Here is a 20,423-nt window from a genome sequence, read left to right as displayed (position 1 = left end):
CATGTACCAGCGTGCATGGTTGACCAACAGAATGCAGGAAGCCAAAAGACCGAGCAGGCGAAAGACCTTCAGGACTGGAACGACCGCTCCATTGAAAAATAAAGGAATCCACTCCTGTATGTAGCGAATCCTTTGAGGAGGAGGGAATGCACGACACAGTTGTATCCAGTCCGCACCTATGAACAGGTTGCGCTGGGAGGGCAACAGATGAGATTTGGGTACATTTATCGAAAAACCCAACCTGTGTAACAACTGAGTTGTCTCTTGCAAATGATGGAACACTATCTCTGGAGACTCTGCTTTGATCAGCAAATCATCCCGATAAGGGAATACCGGAATCCCTGACCTTCTGAGATGTGCAGCCACCACAGCCATCACCTTGGTGAAGACTCGAGGCGCAGTAGTAAGACTAAATGGAAGGACCGCAAACTGGTAGTGTTGCGAGCCCACCGTAAAACGAAGATACTTCCTGTGCGACTTCAGGATTGGGATGTGGAAATACGCATCCTGCAAGTCGATTGACACCATCCAGTCCTCTTCCAGCAGCGCCTGAAGAACCTGTGCAAGGCTGAGCATCTTGAACTTCTCCTGCTTCAGGTAAAGGTTCAAGATCCTGAGATCCAGGATTGAACGAAGTCTGCCATCCTTCTTGGGAATCAGGAAATACCGGGAGTAGCATCCCTGACCCCTTTCCTGCTCTGGAACCACCTCTATCGCACCTTTTCTTAACAGTACCTGTACCTCTTCCTGAAGGAGCAACAGGTGGTCCTCTGAGCAAAAACCCTGGCAAGGAGGGTAATTGGGAGGGAATTCCCGAAAGGGAAGAGCATACCCATTCTCTATGAGATTGAGAACCCAAAGATCTGATGTAGCAGATTCCCAATCCCGTAGAAAATAAGTAAGCCGACCCCCTACAGGATCCACATGATCCGGAATGGCGGATCTAGGGCTGCTTTGCTGTTGTAGGTGGGGGTGGGTATTAGAGGAGAAAGTGGAGGAGGAGGAGTCTTGACGTCCACGAGGACGACCACTTTGTCTACCCCTGTAGGACTTGTACAAAAGAATTTGTTGCTGCTGCTGGTTCTGCTTATAGGAACGAAAAGTAGACCTTCCAAAACCCTTGTACTTCTTGGTGAAAGAGCCTCTAGTCTGCAGACCTAGAGATCTTGCTGTCGCTCTGCTATCTTTAAACCTTTCCATGGCAGCATCAGCTTTGAATCCGAAAAGGCCTGTGCCATCAAAATGCAAATCCATCAGAGCAGCCTGGACATCAGCTGAAAACTCCGACGTCTTTAACCAAGCAGCTTTTCTAGTGGCAATTCAAGTCCCCATGATCCTAGCCACTGAATCCACTGTGTCCATACCACTTTGTATGACCTGCCGAGCTGCAGCCTGCGTGTCAGATATCACTTCACTAAAGTTCTTCCTATCCGCCTCAGGAAGCTTAGATGATAGCTGCTTCACGGTGTCCATCAAATCATTAACATATCTGCCTAGCAGACAAGTAGCATTCGTGGATTTAAGAGTCATACTACTTGACGAAAACACCTTTTTCGCATTTTGATCTTGCTTTTTAGAGTCTTTATTTCCAGGAACCTGGGGAAAAGCACCAGCCGATTTCTTTGAACAAGCAGCTTGGACCACCAAACTCTCTGGCAGAGGATGAATAGACAAGAATTCAGGATCTCCAGGTACCACCCTATAGCGACTAGCAACTGATTTTAACACCGCAGGAGCAGTAAGAGGCCTCTTCCAGACTTCCAAAATAGGTTCAGTAAGCGCCTCAGTAAATGGTAGAGTTGGCTCAACCACAGAGGACGGAGAATGGAGAACCTCCGTAAGGACGTTAAATTTGACTTTACCATCTGTGGAGTTCAAGTCTAAGAGTTCAGCAGCTTTCTTAATTACCTCATGGTAAGGAGCCACATCCTTTGAAGGTGCATCAGACACAGCAGGTAACTTTCATTCGGGAGATAGGTTCAAACCACTTGCATCCTGCAACTCTTCGAAGTAACAAAGTTACTATCCACACAATAGAAGATCCCAAGAAACCGTTAGCGTCGACTACGCGGAAAAAAGGGAACTGATGTCATCACGCTGACGTAGGCCTACTAAGGGGTCGGTGAAGTCAGTCGGAGTCACGTGCGATGCCGTGCTCCTATGAAGTCGTCCACGCCGGCGTGCTACAATGCAAATGCTACTTACCAGTATGCATCTGTTCTTGGCATGTAGGGCTGCTGACATTCATATCTGTGCATAGATCGCCGCCTAGTGTTGGGTCCGGATGATTGCACATTGTTGTCCTGGAAGAGTCTTCGAAGTATCACGAGATAGGTGGCTCCTCCCCTGGACTACAGTGCGCATGGGCATCGCCTCCATCCCCAGATTGTTTTTAGCCATTGGCAGAGATGGAGTGAAGTATGTGAGTGATGCCCATGCTAAGAGCATATAAATATATGTAAATGAATGCTGCAGCTGCTACAGGCGCCGGGGAGGAGGGCGGGCGATATGAATGTCAGCAGCCCTACATGCCAAGAACAGATGCATACTGGTAAGTAGCATTTGCAGTTCGAGGCATGTGGGCTGCTGAATTCATATCTGTGCATAGAATACATAGCAGTCCCTCCATTAGCGGCGGCCGCCCGTGCCAGCTGCAGCCGTTTGAAAAAGCGTTTTGAGAACAGCCTGGCCAACAGCTGCCTGCTGTTTAGAGTGCACATCTACACAATAATGCTTTGTGAAAGTATGTGTGGTTGACCAAGTAGCTGCTCTACAAATATCTTCTAAGGGAATGTTACCTAGGAAAGCCATAGAGGCCCCCAACTTTCTAGTGGAGTGGGCTCTTGGTGGAATTGTGAGAGTGCGTTTAGCTTTAGCGTAACAGATCTGAATGCATTTCACTATCCACCTAGCGATCCCAGCTTTGGAGATAGCGTTTCCCTTGTGGTGTGTGGCAAAAGCAACAAAGAGCTGCTTGGTTTTGCGAAAATCTTTTGTCCTGTCTACATAGTACATCAAGGCTCTCTTAACGTCAAGGGTGTGGAGCATCCGCTCCGCCAGCGTCTCTGGGTTCTGGAAAAACACTGGCAACTCAATTGTCTGGAATTGGAATTGAGATACAACCTTGGGTAAGAATTTAGGGTTAGTGCGGAGCACAACCCTGTTAGCGTGTACCTGGAAGAAAGGTTCTTGGATGGTGAGCGCCTGCAGCTCGCTAACCCTCCGTAGCGATGTGATTGCTACTAAGAACGCAACCTTCCAAGTTAGGAACTGAAGCTCACAAGAGTGCAGTGGCTCGAAGGGAGGACCCATCAGTCTTGTAAGAACCACATTGAGGTTCCATTCTGGAGCTGGTGGTGTCCTTGGTGGAATGACTCTCTTGAGTCCTTCCAAAAAAGCCTTGATCGCAGGGACCTTAAAGAGCGACAGGTGTTGCCTATTCTGGAGGTATGCTGCCATAGCAGACAGGTGAATGCGGATGGAAGAGTACGCCAAATTGCATTGATACAGGTGGAACAGGTAACAAATGATGTTTTGAATGGAAGCATCTAACGGGTCAATATTGTGGTTAACACAGTAGATGACAAACCTCTTCCATTTAGCCGCATAACAAGCTCTAGTAGTGGGCTTTCTTGCCTCTCGAATGATGTCCATGCAATCGGGAGGAAGATTGAGGTAGCCAAACTCTAGGACTTCAGGAGCCAGATCGCCAGGTTGAGCTGTTGCGGATCTGGGTGCTGAATGTCGCCATGGCTCTGCGTCAGAAGGCTGGGGGTGAGATGAAGCCTCTGATGCGGTACCACGGAGAGTTCCAGAAACGTGGTGTACCATGGTTGGCGAGCCCACGTTGGAGCAACCAGGATGAGAGTCATCGAGTGCTGCCTGAGCTTGCGTGCCACCAGCGGTATCAGGGGTGCTGGGGGAAAAGCGTACGCAAATCTGCCTGACCAGTTCATCCACATCGCATTGCCCTGTGATTGCGGGTGTGGGAACCTGGCGGCGAAGCTTTGGCATTTTGCGTTCTCTTGCGTGGCGAACAGGTCTATCTCTGGATGACCCCACTTTTGGAAGTACGGTTGGAGTACTGATGGATGTATCTCCCACTCGTGCATTTGATGGCTGTGCCTGCTGAGCAGATCCGCCATCTGATTGTCCTTGCCCGGGAGATGCTCTGCCATGAGGAAGATGTTCCTCTGAATGGCCCACTTCCACATGCTCTGAGCCAGATGAGACAGCTGTGGAGAGTGTGTGCCTCCCTGTTTCTGGATGTAGTACATGGCCGTCATGTTGTCCGTCCGGATCAACACGACCTTGTTGCACAGATGTACTTTGAACGCCTTTAAGGCCATGAAGACTGCCATCAGTTCCAACACATTGATGTGCATCTTCTTTTGCTGTAGTGTCCATAGTCCCTGCACCGTGTATTGGAGTACATGCGCTCCCCATCCCTGGAGAGAGGCGTCCGTCGTCAGGATAATCTGTGGCACAGGCTCCTGGAACGGTCGGCCCTTGCAAAGGTTTTGTGGATTCCACCAATGCAGAGAGTTGTACGCCCGACCGCTCACCAACACTAGGTCTGTCAGTTGCCCATGAGCCTGAGTCCACTGACGTGCCAAGCACTCTTGAAGCGGACGCATATGTAGTCTCGCGTGCGGGACGATGGAGATGCAGGAGGCCATCATGCCTATCAACTGCATGAACACCTTCGCTGGAAGCGAGTGCTGAGGTCTGAATTGTTGGATCAGAGCCTGGATGCTGGCGATTCTCACTGAATTTGGCTGCGCAGTGGCTGCCAGCGTGTCTATCGTCGCGCCCAGATACTGCCGTACGTGGGCGGGCTGGAGATGAGATTTTGGATAGTTCAGCGAGAATCCCAGATCGTGCAGGAGATGAATAGTGCGTGACACATGGTCTGCGCACTGCTGTTCTGTCTTTGCCTGAATGAGCCAGTCGTCCAGATAAGGATAGACGTGAACGTTTTGGCGTCGCAGATGCGCCGCCACAGTCGCCAGGCACTTGGTAAAGACTCTTGGCGCTGTGGTGACCCCGAACGGCAGAACCCTGAACTGGTAGTGCTGGTCTAGGATTGTGAATCTGAGATACTTCCTGTGGGAAGGATGCAGTGGGATATGAAAATATGCATCTTTCAGATCCAGCGTAGCCAGGAAGTCCCCCTGCTGAAGCAGAGGGAGTACTTGCTGTAATGTGAGCATATGGAAGTGCTCCGAGAGAATGTACCAGTTGAGGGGCCTGAGGTCCAGGATGGGCATGAGGGATCCGTCCTTTTTGGGGATTAGAAAATACAGGGAGTAAACGCCTGTTCCCCTTTCCTGCAACGGGACGAGCTCTATTGCCCCTTTTTGCAGCATGACTAGGACTTCCTGCTGCAATAAGGTCAAGTGCTCGCCGGACATAGGACGGCTTCTTGGGGGTATGTTTGGTGGAATGGAAGTAAGTTCCAGACAGTAACCGTACTGGATAAGAGACTTGACCCACCTGTCCGTGGTGATGGATTTCCACGCGGGCAGGAACTGCTGGAGTCTCCCCCCCGACCGGTGTTGTATGGTCGGGGGGCAGTGACAAGACGTCACTGTTTGTTGGCGGTGGTGGACCTGGAGCTGTTGTTTCCACGTCCCCTGCCCTTGACGTTATTGCCTCTGTAGCCACCTCTACTCTTGTTGTTGTATGAGGTTGGAGTGTTACTTTTGTAATACTGGGTGGACTGCGATGCCTGACCCCTTGAGGTGCCTCTGGACGTGGAGCGACGAAAGGAACCGCTCCGAAACTGCTGAGACTGGAGGGCCCCCATAGACTTGGCAGTGTCAGTATCTTTTTTCATCTTTTCCAGCGTCGCATCCACCTCAGGGCCAAACAGGTGGTCAGGATTAACTGATTGGTTCAGTATTGTTGTTTGAATATCGGGCTTGAACCCTGAAATTCTAAGCCAAGCATGCCGTCTAAGCAACACACTGGTGTTGATTGCCCTGGAGGCTGTATCGGCCACATCCAGCGCACATTTTATGGATGCGTTTGTAATGAGCTTTCCCTCCTGAATCAGCATTTCTCCTGCCTCCTTGTACTGGTCAGGCAAGTGTTGCAGTATTGATTCTAAGGTGTCATAATGAGCCCTATCATAGCGTGCAAGTAGGGCTTGTGTGTTTGAGATTCTCCAAATGTTAGCTGCCTGTGCAGCAATTAGTTTCCCAGAGGCCTCGAAGATTTTGGACTCTTTGTCTGTGGGAGGAGCGTCACCAGTGGTTTGCGAGTTCGCCCTCTTCCGAGCGTTAGATACAACCAACGAGTCCAGAGGCAAGTGTCCCTTGATGTATGTTGGATCCGAGGGCGCTGCCTTATATTTTCTGTCAATGCGAGGGTTGATGACACGCGCCCGGGTGGGCTCCTTGAAGACCTCCGTTGCGTGTTTGAGCACCCCCTTAAGCATTGGCAGTGTTTTGACTGACTTTTCGGCTACTGAGAAAGTGTCAAATAAAAAGTCCACATCCACAGGGTCTGAGTGCAGCTCGACATCGTGGTTAGCCGCAGCTCTCTCGAGTAGAGCGTTGAAGGCCGCCGAGTCCTCCGTCGGTGAGGTCTTTGCCGCAAATAGCTGCGGTTCCTGACCCGATTGCGGGTCGTCCGGGTCGGCTCTGGCAGACCAAGGTCCATGTTCCTCCTCTGGATCCGAGTACGCCAGATAGTTGTACTCGTCCCCCTCCTCATCTTCACCTTCCCCCGCATTAGAACACGTTGGAGAACGTTCCACATGTGTGGGAGATGAAGGCTCCATAGGGTCTGAAGCACCCGTCGAGTCCTTCTTGTTTTTAAGAGGAATCCAAAAATGCTCTAGCACCGGTTCCGTGGTGATTTTTCTTTTGAGGAGGGACAATTTCCCAGTATTGGCGTCGATGAAGACCTCTCGGCGCTCTTCCTCTGCGAGTGGCTGGAGCCGAGGCTTCGACACCCCCTACGCTGCCTTGGACGTCGAGGTCTCTTTCGAGGGCACGTCCGCCCCCTGCTTCGGAGCGAAGGCCTTCGGCGCCGATTTTGGCGGCAGGGTGTAGCGAATAGGCGTCTGCGCCTTCGTCGGCTTCGATGCGGGCTTCGGCTTCACTCCCTCCGGCTCGGGAACCTCAGCGCTTCGAATCCATTGGAGGGATTCAACCACCTTCTTCGCTAATGTCGGGGAGGGCTTGACTTGCTTGTGCGCTCCCCTTGAGTCGGGAGCCGAGTCTGCCGGGGGCAGGGTCTTTGGAGTCGAAACCATGCCATCCTTGGTTCCGACGGTCGGAGCCGGTACAGCCGGAGCCTTGGAATCGCCTTGGCGCTTCTTCGGAGCCTTTTTTGGGTCGTCGACCCCGACCATCTTCGGCGCCGACGCAGCCGCGTCGACCACCTTTGCCTTCTGCGCCGACCCCGAGGCCTTGGGGTCGGCCATCTTGGCGTGGCTCTTCGAGTCGGCCATCTTGATTGTCTTAGGTGTTGACACCTCCTGAGCCCTCTGCACCACCAGTGGAGCTTTCACTTTCGGTTTCGAAACCGACTGCGTGGATCCCGATGGCTTCACTTTAGTTTTCTTCAACGGGAGTGGCTCATCCGAAATGTCCGTGGCCGGGCCGAGAGGCGGGGCAGTTGGACTAATAGCAAGGTCTTGGGTAAGGCCCGAAGGCGATCCCTCGACCTGGGCCGTATGTTGGGGATTGACCCCTGAGTCAGTTTGGGGGTGCTCTTCCTCCGAGCTATCCCCCACGGTGGCAATGGCCTCATCGTCGTCCCCTACCTCGTCGCCGGCTTCATAAAATTCCTCATCCTCTGCGCCGTAGTTCTCTTCCTCCGACGCAGGGTTAGAGTCCGAAACCTCAAAACCTTCAAAGATGTTGTCCGGCAGGGTCGCAGGGAGCGCCGCCAACTGGGCCTGGAGCCGAGCGGCCCGACGATGCTTTAGGGTCTTCTTGCACCGGAACTTTGAGCAGGCCATACACCTGGTCTCGTCATGGTCCGGTGATAAACACTTGTTGCACACAGGGTGCACGTCGAGGAGTGAATACTTGGAAGTGCACACTGGGCACTTCTTGAACAGAGTCCGTTCCATGATGGGAACTTTGAGCGTCGAGTAGGCCCGTCCGCGCCGAGAGCACGCGGAGGGCAGAGAGCGTCCGGAGCTGAGAAGATAACCCGAACGAAACAATACAGACGCCCAGCCTATAGACCTTTTGGTCTCAAGTAGAAACGTAAACTACTATCGGTTCCGAAGAGGGAACCGACACACATCCGAACCCAATGGCGGAAAAAAACAATCTGGGGATGGAGGCGATGCCCATGCGCACTGTAGTCCAGGGGAGGAGCCACCTATCTCGTGATACTTCGAAGACTCTTCCAGGACAACAATGTGCAATCATCCGGACCCAACACTAGGCGGCGATCTATGCACAGATATGAATTCAGCAGCCCACATGCCTCGAACAGGAATTTCCGGACGTTGCTGACGCAGGGGGATATTCACACGGTGAGGAATCCACTGGCAGATGTAATTATCAGAAATGCAGAATAGACAGTAAAAAAGGTCACATAGGGAGAGAGGAGCGAAATATTAGAAGAGGGAGCGACAAAGAGCAGGTCTACAGTTAATTTCAAATAGTACAGCTGTAAACTGACTGCTCAGCTGTCCATATTTTGCTTGAAAGTACATCTGAATAGACAAATGTTTTGGTGGTTCAAGATATAAAAACACAAAAAGCTATGTTTTTATAAGAACCAAGTCCACTCTTCCAGGGCAAAGGAATGTCATTTGCGGATTCACCGTGAGTGGTGGGGGCCTGGACGGACATTTATTGGAGAGCTATCCTGCGTTCCCGTGACCTGCCCTAAGCAAACATATGTGCGCACCCGTTCATCAAGAAAGCAAAAGAAAGATGCAATTAAGTGGAAAACGAACCTGAAATATAGGACCAAACACCGGAAGTATAACTCGATTTGTCACAGCGTGCAGGTTACATGCACAGTCCTCTCAGTGTGTTCATGGTCACCTTTATAATGGATTATGAGGTAGCTTTCAGTGAGGCAGCAACACAGATCCGATTGCCCGAGCACGTGTTTTATACTTTGCAGAATTCATATAGCTCTTGGTTGCTTACCAAACTCATTGTGGGACGTAAAGCGCTCGGCCGACGACAACCCTGCTTGTCAGTGCAGAGCTGGTACCAGAGAAGTGCAAGAGCGCCATCACACGTCGCAAGCCTAGCAGGCTGCCTCTGAAACTTGGGAGGGTGGAAGTGAGGAAGTGGAGGCGGGGGTGTGTAGCCACCCCATGGGGTAAAGTGGCTGCGCCCAGTTTGTTTTGGGAAAAAATGCGGTTTCTGTAGTTGGTTTCCTGTACGTGATAAATAATAGGGGGAGGGGCACTGGCGGGTCACAAATGCATCACGATGATAGTGCATTAAAACATGTAGGGATATAACATTCTGAAATGTAAATACTGTTTGTTCAGTGGAAAAGTTGCGCGTTGTCACCCCGTGTGGTGTTAGGTTGATCTCTGCCGAATCCTGCAGGAGTGAGACGAAAGTGGCCTGCGGCAGTATTTTTATCCGGGAGAGGAGGAAGGCAACGTGCACCGCCTCGTGAAATGGATCCCAAATAAAACCAAGCATTTGGCATTGCTGTGGCGGGGCGGGGGAGTGCATTCCTTTGAAGTCTGATGAAGAGGCTCAGACAAATGGTGTGGGATGTGGCTGACAATGGTGTGGGTGTGCAATGTGCATGCGCCTGGCTCACATGAACTGTACCCGATCCGCAGCAGTTTGGGTAGACTTTTGAAAGCCCTACTATAATCTCGGCCAAACAAGCATTGCTAAAGCAATGCTGTACGTCGAGACCTAAAAAAGGATAGGTGTGCCGACCTCTGCCAACCCCACCCCTAAGCTGGGGAAGCGAGAAGCACAACTTTCAGTACCAGCCATCTTGAAGATGGGGCGATCCCTCAAATCAGGGATAGGTCTATGACCCCTCCTAAAGGAGGGTGGCTTAGAGGGTGTAGTCATCCCAGGTAAGGTGTACATTGGCAGTACCTGCTTCTCTCCTAAAACGTCTCCTAAATTTAGTACTGTGGCTCCCCCAGATCTGGCCCTCGGATCTGCGACGACATAAGAAAGACCCAGCAGCAGAAGACAACTGCCTTGGTCACATCCCTACCTGCCTGTCTCCTGCTTGAACGACCCTGAAACCTGTCTTGCAACAGCAACTTCTGAAACCCCTGAGAGGACTGTTGCCTTCAAGACCCCCAATCTCCCATGGACAGCGGACATGTCCAGAATAACCAGACTCCAAAGACTTTGGATCCAGGCGGATACTCAGCACCCGACGTCCACGGGCCTAGTCAGATTGGCTCAACTGTGCAGTGAAGTTCCCCGGCAATCCTGACCTCGTGACCAGCGTTGGCTGACCTCTCCTGCCCTCCACGGCAGCACCTGCAGTGTGAATGCAGACACTCCCCCCAGATCACACCTGGCAAGAAGATTCAAATATCGAAAGGCACCCATACACCCGAAGCCCCTGGGCCTTTGTGAGCTGAACCGATGGTGCCCCTACAACGACCCCAAATCCCAACTTACCTCTGCTCATTGATACAATTTTGTACCACTAAGCATAGTAGGTGTGATCTCATAGGACATTCGAACCAGGAGAAACAATGAAGATAATATGGGAGCGCATCACACCATCTAGTGGTACAAAATTGTATCAATGACGATTTATGAGACAACAACTGGAGCCAACACTGGATGGATGACAACATTGGGATATTAATCAAGCCCTGGTGAAGTCCCACAGGGACGAAACGCTTCGGCTGGGTCGAACGGATTGCTTCTGTCAAATTGGCATTTATAAAATAAAGTTGTGATTAATAAAAGTTATTCAGGGGTCTTGCGAGTTACTTTAATTCCATCATGACTACTTGATCTATTGCTGGAGAACAGTTTAACCATCTATTGATTTTGTAATAGATAATCCTGTATAGAATTGAAAGCTCCTTTTCATTTGTTATTTCTTGACCTTGTGTTGGGGTGGCCTCTTGGCAATGGGGTCACAAAAGTAGAGCATTGGAGGAAACAGAATTTGTATTCACCGCATTATTGCTGCTGCATATTCCCGTGCTGTGCTGCAATTTTAAAAATCCCTTGTTATGTGACAAGGTCAACTCGTCAAACGCACAGCGCAGGTAACACCCATGACGAGTTGACCTTGTCACAAGCATAGAAGGGGTTAATTACACACCAGTGAGCCGTTTGGAGCCCACATTGCCAGTGTGCCGTTTTCTAATATTCTTCATAGATTCAGATGTAGCCTGGGGTTCATGATTCAATATGTTTTTATTTTTTCAGGGTTCTTCTGAAATATTCCGATTTGTTTATTTCCGTTTATAATATTGCTGTAGATCGTTGTTTATGGGGCTAATTTATTATTTTTTTATTTTTGTTATTTTGTGTTTTTTTTTCCTTTCTTCATTTTGTTAAGTTGTATTTTGTCGTTATTTTCAAGAGGAAAAGTAAATGCAGTGTTCATGGCACATATTGGGCCCGATAGCAGTGTGATGTAATGGATTTAAGACTTAGAATAATGGGCGAGTATTCCAGGCTAAGTGGAGGAGTAGCTGCAGTACGTTTTTAATGTGGATTCTCATTACGGAAAAAACAAGTGTTGAAACTTAGTGCAAAAGACATTGCTTGTTCTTCCATAGTGAGGCGATCACCACACAGTTTTATGCAAAGGCACATGGCCATAAGGTCTCTGTGAAAAGTAAAACTGCAAAGAAGGTCGATGATCACTCCCAGGAAAATAAAAATCAGCTGGAACTCTGAAGCAACAAGATCACCACTAAGCGTCTACTTTTGGCAAATGGACACTCCTTCACCAGAAGAAACTTTCTCTGCACTGCTAGTCCCATGAGCAGACCACTAAAGGTTAAAATGAAAGTATGACCATAATGATCCAGGATTTTATCTCCCTTTGCTGCTACGCCTCCCCCATCCCTCCCCCTGCTGTGCAAAGCCTTTTTGGGGGGGGGGGGGGGGGGGGGGGGGGAGGGGAGGGGGCGCTATTTGGGGTAGTTTCCACTTAGTCCCCTCTAGCTTTTGGTATCAACACCAAATGTAAGTCTTTTTCTTAAGACAAATTGAGGATTCTGAAGGTACCCAGGCTTTGGGGACTCCCCCGAAAACCCAGAAATTACCCAAAATACAGCAAAGAATTTTTTTGTGGGGAGTTTGAAAGAATTGGATAAAGGTGCTGCAGAAAAAAGCTTTTGTTTTTTTTCTCTACAAATGGTCTCAAAGGATTTGTGTGCTGAAATCACCATCTTCTCAGCTTTCAGGGACAGGCAAACTTTTGTCAGAAACCCAACATTTTTCACACAGTATTGCAATTTACTGGGACATACCCTATTTTTGCTATTTTTTGTGTTTTCAATCTCCTTCTAGTTAATGCAAGAAATTGGTGTGAAAGCAATAATGGATCCCGGAAAGCTGTACATTTCGGAAAACTAGATCTAATTAGGAATTCAGCAAGGGGTCATTTGTGAAGATTCTTCAAGTTTTTTTTAATAGCAACTAACAGCTAAAAATAAAAAATATTAAAATTGAGCTGAAAAAAAACCCAGACATTTGTGCCAATATTTTCACCTGTAACTTCTTCCAGGTATGACAGATTTTTTAAAGCAATATACAGTTATTTTCCTTACATTTCTGTGATGGAAAGTTCTGGAATCTGCAGGGAGCCACAAACATCCACCCCCCAGCATTCCCCAAAGTCTCCTGATAAAAAGGATACCACACTTGTGTGGGTAGGTCTAGTTTCCGTGACCGGGATTGGCCCAATACGTAGTGTGGAGACTTCAAAATTATAAATGTTATGTTATGGTATGTTAGTAGGCACTTCTAAAGCACATGTACACCCTTCGTTTTCATGGCGCTAAATACTGGAGACTGTTGCATCAGAGTTACTAGGCATAGGTTTGCTCGAATAGCCATGTTTTTAAAGCCTTTCTGAAGCTGAGGTTATTACAACTTCTGAGTGCCAACAGGAGAGAATTCCAGAGTCTGGGGGCCAAGTGGGAGAAGCGGCAGCCACCCAGACTTTTCAGTCTAAAAGACGAAGTAGTGAGCAGAAAGTGGTGGGCTGAGCGGCAGCTGCGCCGCGGGGTATATTTAGTGATGAAGCGGCTGATGAATCTGGGGCTCTTGCCATGCAGAGCACTAAAGGCTAAGCAGCCGGTCTTGAAGGTTACACTTTGGGCTATCGGGAGCCAGTGGAGCTGTGCCAGACCAGGTCTGGCTGACAGCCACCTGAGTTGTTTAAGAATCAGTCTTGCTGCCTGATTCTGGACCAATTGAAGCCTTTTTTGCAGACCGACAGGTAGACCGTGGTAGATGGAATTTTAAAAGTCAAGCTGTGAGAGTATTAGTGCGAGCACCACCTGAATTAATGCTGAGCGAGTCAGCAGGTGTGCAATTTTCCTGATTTTTCGAAGTTGGTGGACACTAGAGGAAATCACAGCGCTGACCTGACCACGAAGCAAGTGGTCAGATTTGATGGTGACCCCATGGCTCTTCACGGAGAGAGACGGGGTGGGGGGAGGCCCAAGTTCTGTCGGCCAGAAATGTGTGCCCCAGTTGTCCATGCTGTTCAGAGGCTTCCCCAGAGTCTATTAAGGTGGGCTCTAAACTTGGATTGAAAGTCAAGAAGAGGGAGCCGGTGGAAGGCAGAGTGGCTTCCTCCAGGCGTAGAGCAGAGAGCACCTGCTACATGAGGAGGGAAAGTGATGCTGGTAGCGCAGAGTGATAACGGCACATGGGCAGCACATAGCAGGTGCATACAGCAGACGGCTGCATTGCAGGCATGGGAAGGTCACGTATCTCTACCACCCTTGTCGCCAGTTTTTGTGTCCCGTAATAATGATGACACAGGTCGGAAGCAGTAACTTCCTTTATTTAGTTTCTTCTACTGGGCCTGAGCTCCCTGCAGCAGTCGTACCTCTCCTTCCTCCAACCCCCTACTAATCCCTCCCTTTCCTTTCCTGTCTCTTGTCCCTGTTCTCGACCTGCCCCAGTCTGCATGGTCACGACAGCATCAAATACTGCTTTGGAGGATTACACCATTTTAACTTATTCCCTTCCTAATCTTTTTTAAATCTGCCATTCTGGCAAAAAAATGTCACTTGTCGACTGTTAAATTAAAATTATTTAAGATTACAACGTCAAACTATGGAGATTGAACCCAGATCACAGCAGTCCTTAAGCAACAGTACCAGTAAGAGTTGACTGAGAACATTTAGAAATGTCATGAATGTATTATTCGTACACGAACAGCTGGCCACAAAGTAAACATTTACAATGTATCTGACTGAATATATCACTACCTTGTGAGTTTGCATTTCTTTAAGCCAAGATCTTCAGAACCAGAGGATTTTCTCTTTTTTTTCACAGGCATATTTTCCCAATATGATGATAAATTTCGAATGGCTGCACTGTGAAGACGTTTCTGAAAATACAGTTCCCAGTAGTTAGATTCAATAAACATGCCATAGTACAATCCTCAGTGACAAATATTGCAGTTCACTTTCGCCAAGTGTGAGTAAAATCAAGTTTGCTAACAAATTATAAAAACAATACCATTAAATTAAAATTTAAAATAAACTACTAGTGTGGGCAACTTTACAGTACAGCGCATACCTTGATGACAAAAATGATAACATTGAGAATGGAAACATGTAATCCTCCTTGTAGTGCTGTTAACCTATCTTTACATTTCCACTGAAAAGCTTTAGAAATATTGGAGAAACCAAATTTAAAGATGGTATTTGCTGCTATGTAGTAAAGACAGACCAGCATTCCACTAGCCAAATTCACATCTGCACATTTAATTATTTGTTCCCCCTCCGCACTACTTGACCAAACCAAAAGAACAATTGATGGACAGAATGCAGAACAAGGTCATACATTCACCCCAGTACAGAGATCTGGGCCTAAATCCATCTTTTTTTTGCTCACCATGCCATTCCAGTTTGACCCCAGTCATACAAATCAGTCTTGACCCTGCACCCAATGGGAACAGTCGAGCCCCTCCCTGGACTGGAAACAAGCATGCAAGGACCGGTGCCCATTTTAACTTGGTTATTCGATCAGCTGTTTTAAATACATCAACTACAACTCATGTTGTCATTGCCCATTTGCTGCTTATGTACTGAGCAGTAAGAATTTAGAACATTGGCAAAAACCTGAAGTAAAGAAGAATTTTAGTTAGCTGCACTTTCCCCCTATTCCCTTCAAAGGATTCCAGGCCATCACATGGTGGTTTGTTTGGATGCAGTATCAGGAGAACCACAGCTCTATAGCTCCAAAATTGTAAAGGCAAAAGAAGAAGTGGGCTAGCTGTTCTATTCGAGCAAACATATCTCACTAAACCAGATGACGTTGTCATACAAGATTGAGAGGCCCTCTTCACCAGAGGCAACCCTACACCATCTTCCTCCTGTATCTACCTTCTCCTTTACCGACCTTCACCTATCAATGCAACATTCCCAGTCACATTTCTAAACACTGTTTTCAAAACAGAGAACACTACCATCCAACCTATGCATTCTGGAGACCTAAACATTTGGTTTGACAAACCCAATATGCCCCGACCATAAACCATCATCACTGGCCTAGACACACTGGGCACATCCTAGATGTCATTTTTGAAAAAATAGAACTTGTTGCCTCTCAAACGATTAATCCAGTCACATTATGGTCAGAACACCATTTGCTAACTGTTCAACATAAAACCAAAAAGCAACACCCCTAAAAGCCCTGATCATGCATCCAACAATCAACCAAGGAACAAACTCAATTTTTAACAATTAGAAACGCAACTAACACTGAACACAGATCTTGACAAAATAAATTTAAGATTATACAAGTTAGCAATCCAAAAAAGCTAAAAATAAAAATTAAAAACGCCATTCAGACAATTTAAAATGCTAAAATGTGCAAATAAAAATTTGTATAAAATTCTAGCACAATTTCATAAACCTAAATCCATAAAAGAACTCATCCCATTAATCAAGAATTCACGGACAAGCTGGCAAATCACTACACAACCAAAGCAGGCTCGTTGGACAAAGGGAAACCACTTGCACCAACCCCTTTAAAAAAAAAACCCTTACACCGGCAGAGATAGATGCGGTAAGCTCCTGGCCCACCGGCTCAGGGCTGCGCAGCAACGCAACGTCGTGAAGGAGCTAGTGGGAGCAAATGGGGTCCCGGTTTCCGGTGACGCGGAGGTGGCGGACTCCTTCCGTGCCTTTTACGAGGCGCTGTACGCTGCAGAGCCCTCCCCACCGGGAGAGGCTGAGGCCTATCTGGAATCAGTGACCCTCCCGGCCTTGGACCCCGCCCAGGCGACCCACCTGGAGAGGGATATTCACGTGGAGGAAGTCATCTCCGCTATTGCACGGCTGAAACACGGCAAGGCCCCGGGCCCGGACGGCTATACGGCCTTGTTTTACAAGACCTTCTGTCCCACTGTCGCGCCTCTCCTAGCTCGTTTATTCAACTCCTTCTCCGAACCGGGAGCCATCCCGCCAGACCTTCTTTCGGCGACCGTGTCGGTTATCCCGAAACCGGGAAAAGACCGGACTCTATGCGGCTCGTATCGGCCCATCTCGCTTCTAAATGTGGACCTCAAGCTGTACACGGGGATCTTGGCGGCCAGACTGGGTCTAAATCTACCAGGTTTGGTGGAGGCGGACCAGACCGGCTTTGTACCCGGTAGGCAGACGGTCGACAACACCAAGAGGGTGACGCACGTGCTAGAAAAGGCCTCACGCGTCCCGGGGGAGCGGATGCTGCTATCGGTAGACGCGGAGAAGGCCTTTGATAGGGTTCATTGGCCGTACCTCGAGCTGGTTCTTGGGAAACTGGGGATCGGCGAGAAGTTCCGCACTATGATCTTTAATTGCTATAAGAGACCGTCAGCATCGGTGCGTGTAAACGGACACAGCTCCGGCAGCTTTGCCATTGAGCGTGGCACGAGACAGGGTTGCCCCCTTTCACCGCTCCTGTTTGCCCTCTATATGGAGCCGTTTGCCCAGAGGATTCGCGATAACCCGGACGCTATCGGAGTGAGGATGGGGCAATACACGCATACTGTCAGCCTGTATGCGGACGATGTCTTGCTGACCCTAGATGACCCTAGGCGGTCGCTCCCTGCCTGCGTCCAGGAACTGAATTCCTTTGCCCGTGTGGCAGGCTTCAAAATGAATATGTCTAAGTCGGCCGCCCTGGACGTGTCCCTCTCTGTTAACACCAGGCGGGACCTCCAGTGTCTTTTTCCTCTGCAATGGTCCTCCTCCACGGTGCCTTACCTGGGGATTTTGCTTGCGCCTTCCCTGCCTGCAATGGTCGCTGCTAACTATTCCTCTCTGGGCAAAAAGATCAAAGAGGAACTCGGCCGATGGAACAAGGGCCTGCTCTCGTGGCTGGGCCGTATCGCAGCGGTGAAGATGACGATACTGCCTCAGATCCTGTATCTTTTTCGCGCCCTACCTCTCCAGCCCCCTGTAGGTTGGATAAGACAGGCGCAGGCAGACATCTCCCGCTTTGTGTGGCAGGGCCGTAAGCCTCGGATGAAGCGGGTCCTCTCCATGCTTGCCCCGGAGGCGGGGGGTCTCGGGGTCCCGGACCTCCGGAAGTACTTCCAGGCGGATCAACTTCGGTATCTGGTGGAGTGGAGCCGGTGGGAATCGGACAAGCACTGGCTCTTTCAAGACCAGGCAGTTGCGGGCCGTACGCTCCAGGAAGTCCCGTTCCTGCGGCGCACTCACCGCCCGCCAAACCTCTACGCCTCTTTTATCACCCGGGTTCCGCTGAAAGCGTGGGACGCGGTGTGCGAGCTTCGCGAGCTCACCACTTTTCCATCGCCGTTCACCCCCATTGCTGGCAATCCGGACTTCACTCCGGGCCTGGAACCGGGAGCCTTTTCCCACTGGGTGAGCGCGGGCTGCAGGGCGCTTTTCCAGATCTACGGGCCGGAGGGCGTACTCCCCTTCCAGCAGCTCCGACAGGAGTTTGGCCTGACGGAGGGGGACAGACTGCGTTATATGCAAGTCCGCCACTGGGCTCTACAACCCCCAGTGCGCGACGTCGCTGCCCGCTCGATTACGCCCTATGAGCGTTGGCTGGTTACCCGGACCTCGGATGCCAAGCTTATCACCGACTTGTACAAGTTTCTCCAACCCCCGCCGTTTCATTACCATAACCCAGGGAGGGAGCGCTGGCACAGGGAATTGGGCAGGACCTTGAGCCACCAAGAGTGGGACAGGATTGCGTATCGGGCGAGGCACTCGGCGTACCACACTGGGCTGACGGAGACCTTTATTAAGGTGTCCACCTATTGGTATTACACCCCGGAGCGGCTCTAAGAGATGCGCAAAATCGGCGATAGAGGTTGCTGGCGCGGCTGCGGACAGGAGGGTACCCTCACGCACATTCTCTGGGAGTGCCCGGTGCTGTCGGCCTATTGGAAAGAGGTCTTGGATGAGGTGGACAGGCATTTTGAGATTGAGCTCCCGCGCTTCCCTGCGTATGTCTTGCTAGGCCTCCCCAATGACCTGATGTACCCGCTGAAGTCCCGCAGGGGTAGGCAGATTGCGATTGCGCTGGGCTCCGCGGTTCAAAACATCCTGGTGCTCTGGCGTACCCCCACTGCCCCCTCTGTCACTGGTTGGTTACACAGGCTCTGGCAGGTACTGGGCATGGAGAAGATGTCGCTGACGGTGGCTGGGAATGTTGACCAGTTTGAACAACTCTGGCACCCCTTTTTGGCACTGCTATCCACGGAATTCCGCGAGCTCACATGCCCACGGTACCTGCGACTTCTTAGGCTGACGCCGCCGGCGGCTCCAGCGGAGTGAATGTGCGGGGTCAGGGGTTTGGGGCGGGGTTATATGCTTCTAATGCTGACCTTCGGACGGGGATGTTGGGGTATTGTTTTCTTCCTTTTCTTCCTTTGCTTCTCTTTCTCCTAATTTTCCGGGGTTGGGGGGCTGGAGGGATGGTGTGTTTTTTTTACTGTGTTGCGGGACGCTATTTCAGCTCGGCCTTGCTAAGAGAATGGGGGGTCTCCTGGGGGGTCATTCGCGATGCCTTATTGCCTTAAGACTTATGCCTTGTTACCCTCTGGGGCTTCCTGTCTCCCTACTTTCCTTCTGAACCGCTGCAACATCTCGCTTTTTGTACTGTATGTTCGCTTGACCTCCTATTCCCTTCCCCATGTTTTTTTATACCTTAATAAAATACTTTAAACCTAAAAAAAAAAACCTCCAGGTTTACAGAGTCACCACATTCCTTCAAAACAAATATCACAAAGTGAATGTATGGATCAAGTCAAAGCAAGCAGGCCTGTAGGCAGCCATTCTGACTCTTATCCACCACAAATCTTCAAGAACATTCTACTAACTACCTCTGCTGCCACTCTAGTAAGAAGAATCGTCATTAATTCCTTAACTACAGGAATCTTTCAGACCTATAAAAGGCATACATAGGCCCACTATTAAAGAAAACTAATCTGGACCCGCGTGATCCAGATAACTACAGATCAATTAAAAATGGACGTTTCCTGGGCAAACTTACAGAAAGAGTAGCATTCATATTTCCGTCCAGAAAGAGGTATCGAATTTGTTCTCATCACCATCTGGGATGACCTCACGAACACCGTAGACCGGAACGGGGTGGCTGCACTACCTATCTTGGACCTCTTAGCTGCCTTTGACACAGTTGACCATGACACAAATACAAAGACTCTACAAAGTCGGCATAGAAGGGACTGCTCTTGACTGAATCCCATCCTACCTTCAAAACAGAACAAATGTAATCCTAGTCCCCCTTCCTCACCCAAACCACACATCACAAAAGCAAGGCTCTATTATCTCACCCACACTTTTCAACATTTACATGAAGTCATTACCAGCAATGATTAATGAATTTCACCTCACATGATATAACTATGCAGATGACAGACACAAATACTCAAACTGGAAAGCTCCAAAGACATTGGAAACTCTCACATTTTCAATTACTTCTGAACTGTTGATCATTGGATGGTATGGAGCCATCTCAAATTTAATGTTTTCAAAACAGAAATACTCGGAGGTCGCTATTGGAAAAACTATGACCCACTCGCCGCCTGGCCTGACAATCTGGGAACACCTCCTAAAGTACCCAAGGATTAAAAAAACCTTGGAATTACCATGGACTCCAGGAAATCAGTGGATGCCTAAGTGGAAATATAAGCAAGATCAAGCTTCATTACAATGAAAACTCAGCGACGCATTTCCCACCACCTGGGATTTCCACACTAGGTCCAGGCTACTATCTCTTTTGTACTGTCTAAACTCG

The 20,423-nt window shown here is 49.3% G+C and overlaps 1 protein-coding gene across 1 annotated transcript in view; it reads right to left on the bottom strand.

The window, feature by feature from the left end:
* Positions 1-20,423, bottom strand: part of DCUN1D5 (defective in cullin neddylation 1 domain containing 5) — a 143,591-nt gene that overhangs the window by 74,087 nt on the left and 49,081 nt on the right. Inside the window, exon 2 of the mRNA XM_086935266.1 lies at positions 14,405-14,526. Coding sequence (XP_086791392.1) covers positions 14,405-14,475 — 71 coding nt within the window. The 5' untranslated portion in view covers positions 14,476-14,526. The remainder of the gene's footprint in view (positions 1-14,404; positions 14,527-20,423) is intronic.

The sequence above is a fragment of the Lissotriton vulgaris genome, chromosome 8, assembly GCF_964263255.1.
Source record: "Lissotriton vulgaris chromosome 8, aLisVul1.2, whole genome shotgun sequence".
Taxonomy (NCBI): domain Eukaryota; kingdom Metazoa; phylum Chordata; class Amphibia; order Caudata; family Salamandridae; genus Lissotriton; species Lissotriton vulgaris.
The sequence above is the reverse complement of the archived record's forward strand: the minus strand, read 5'-3'. Positions and strand labels throughout refer to the sequence as shown.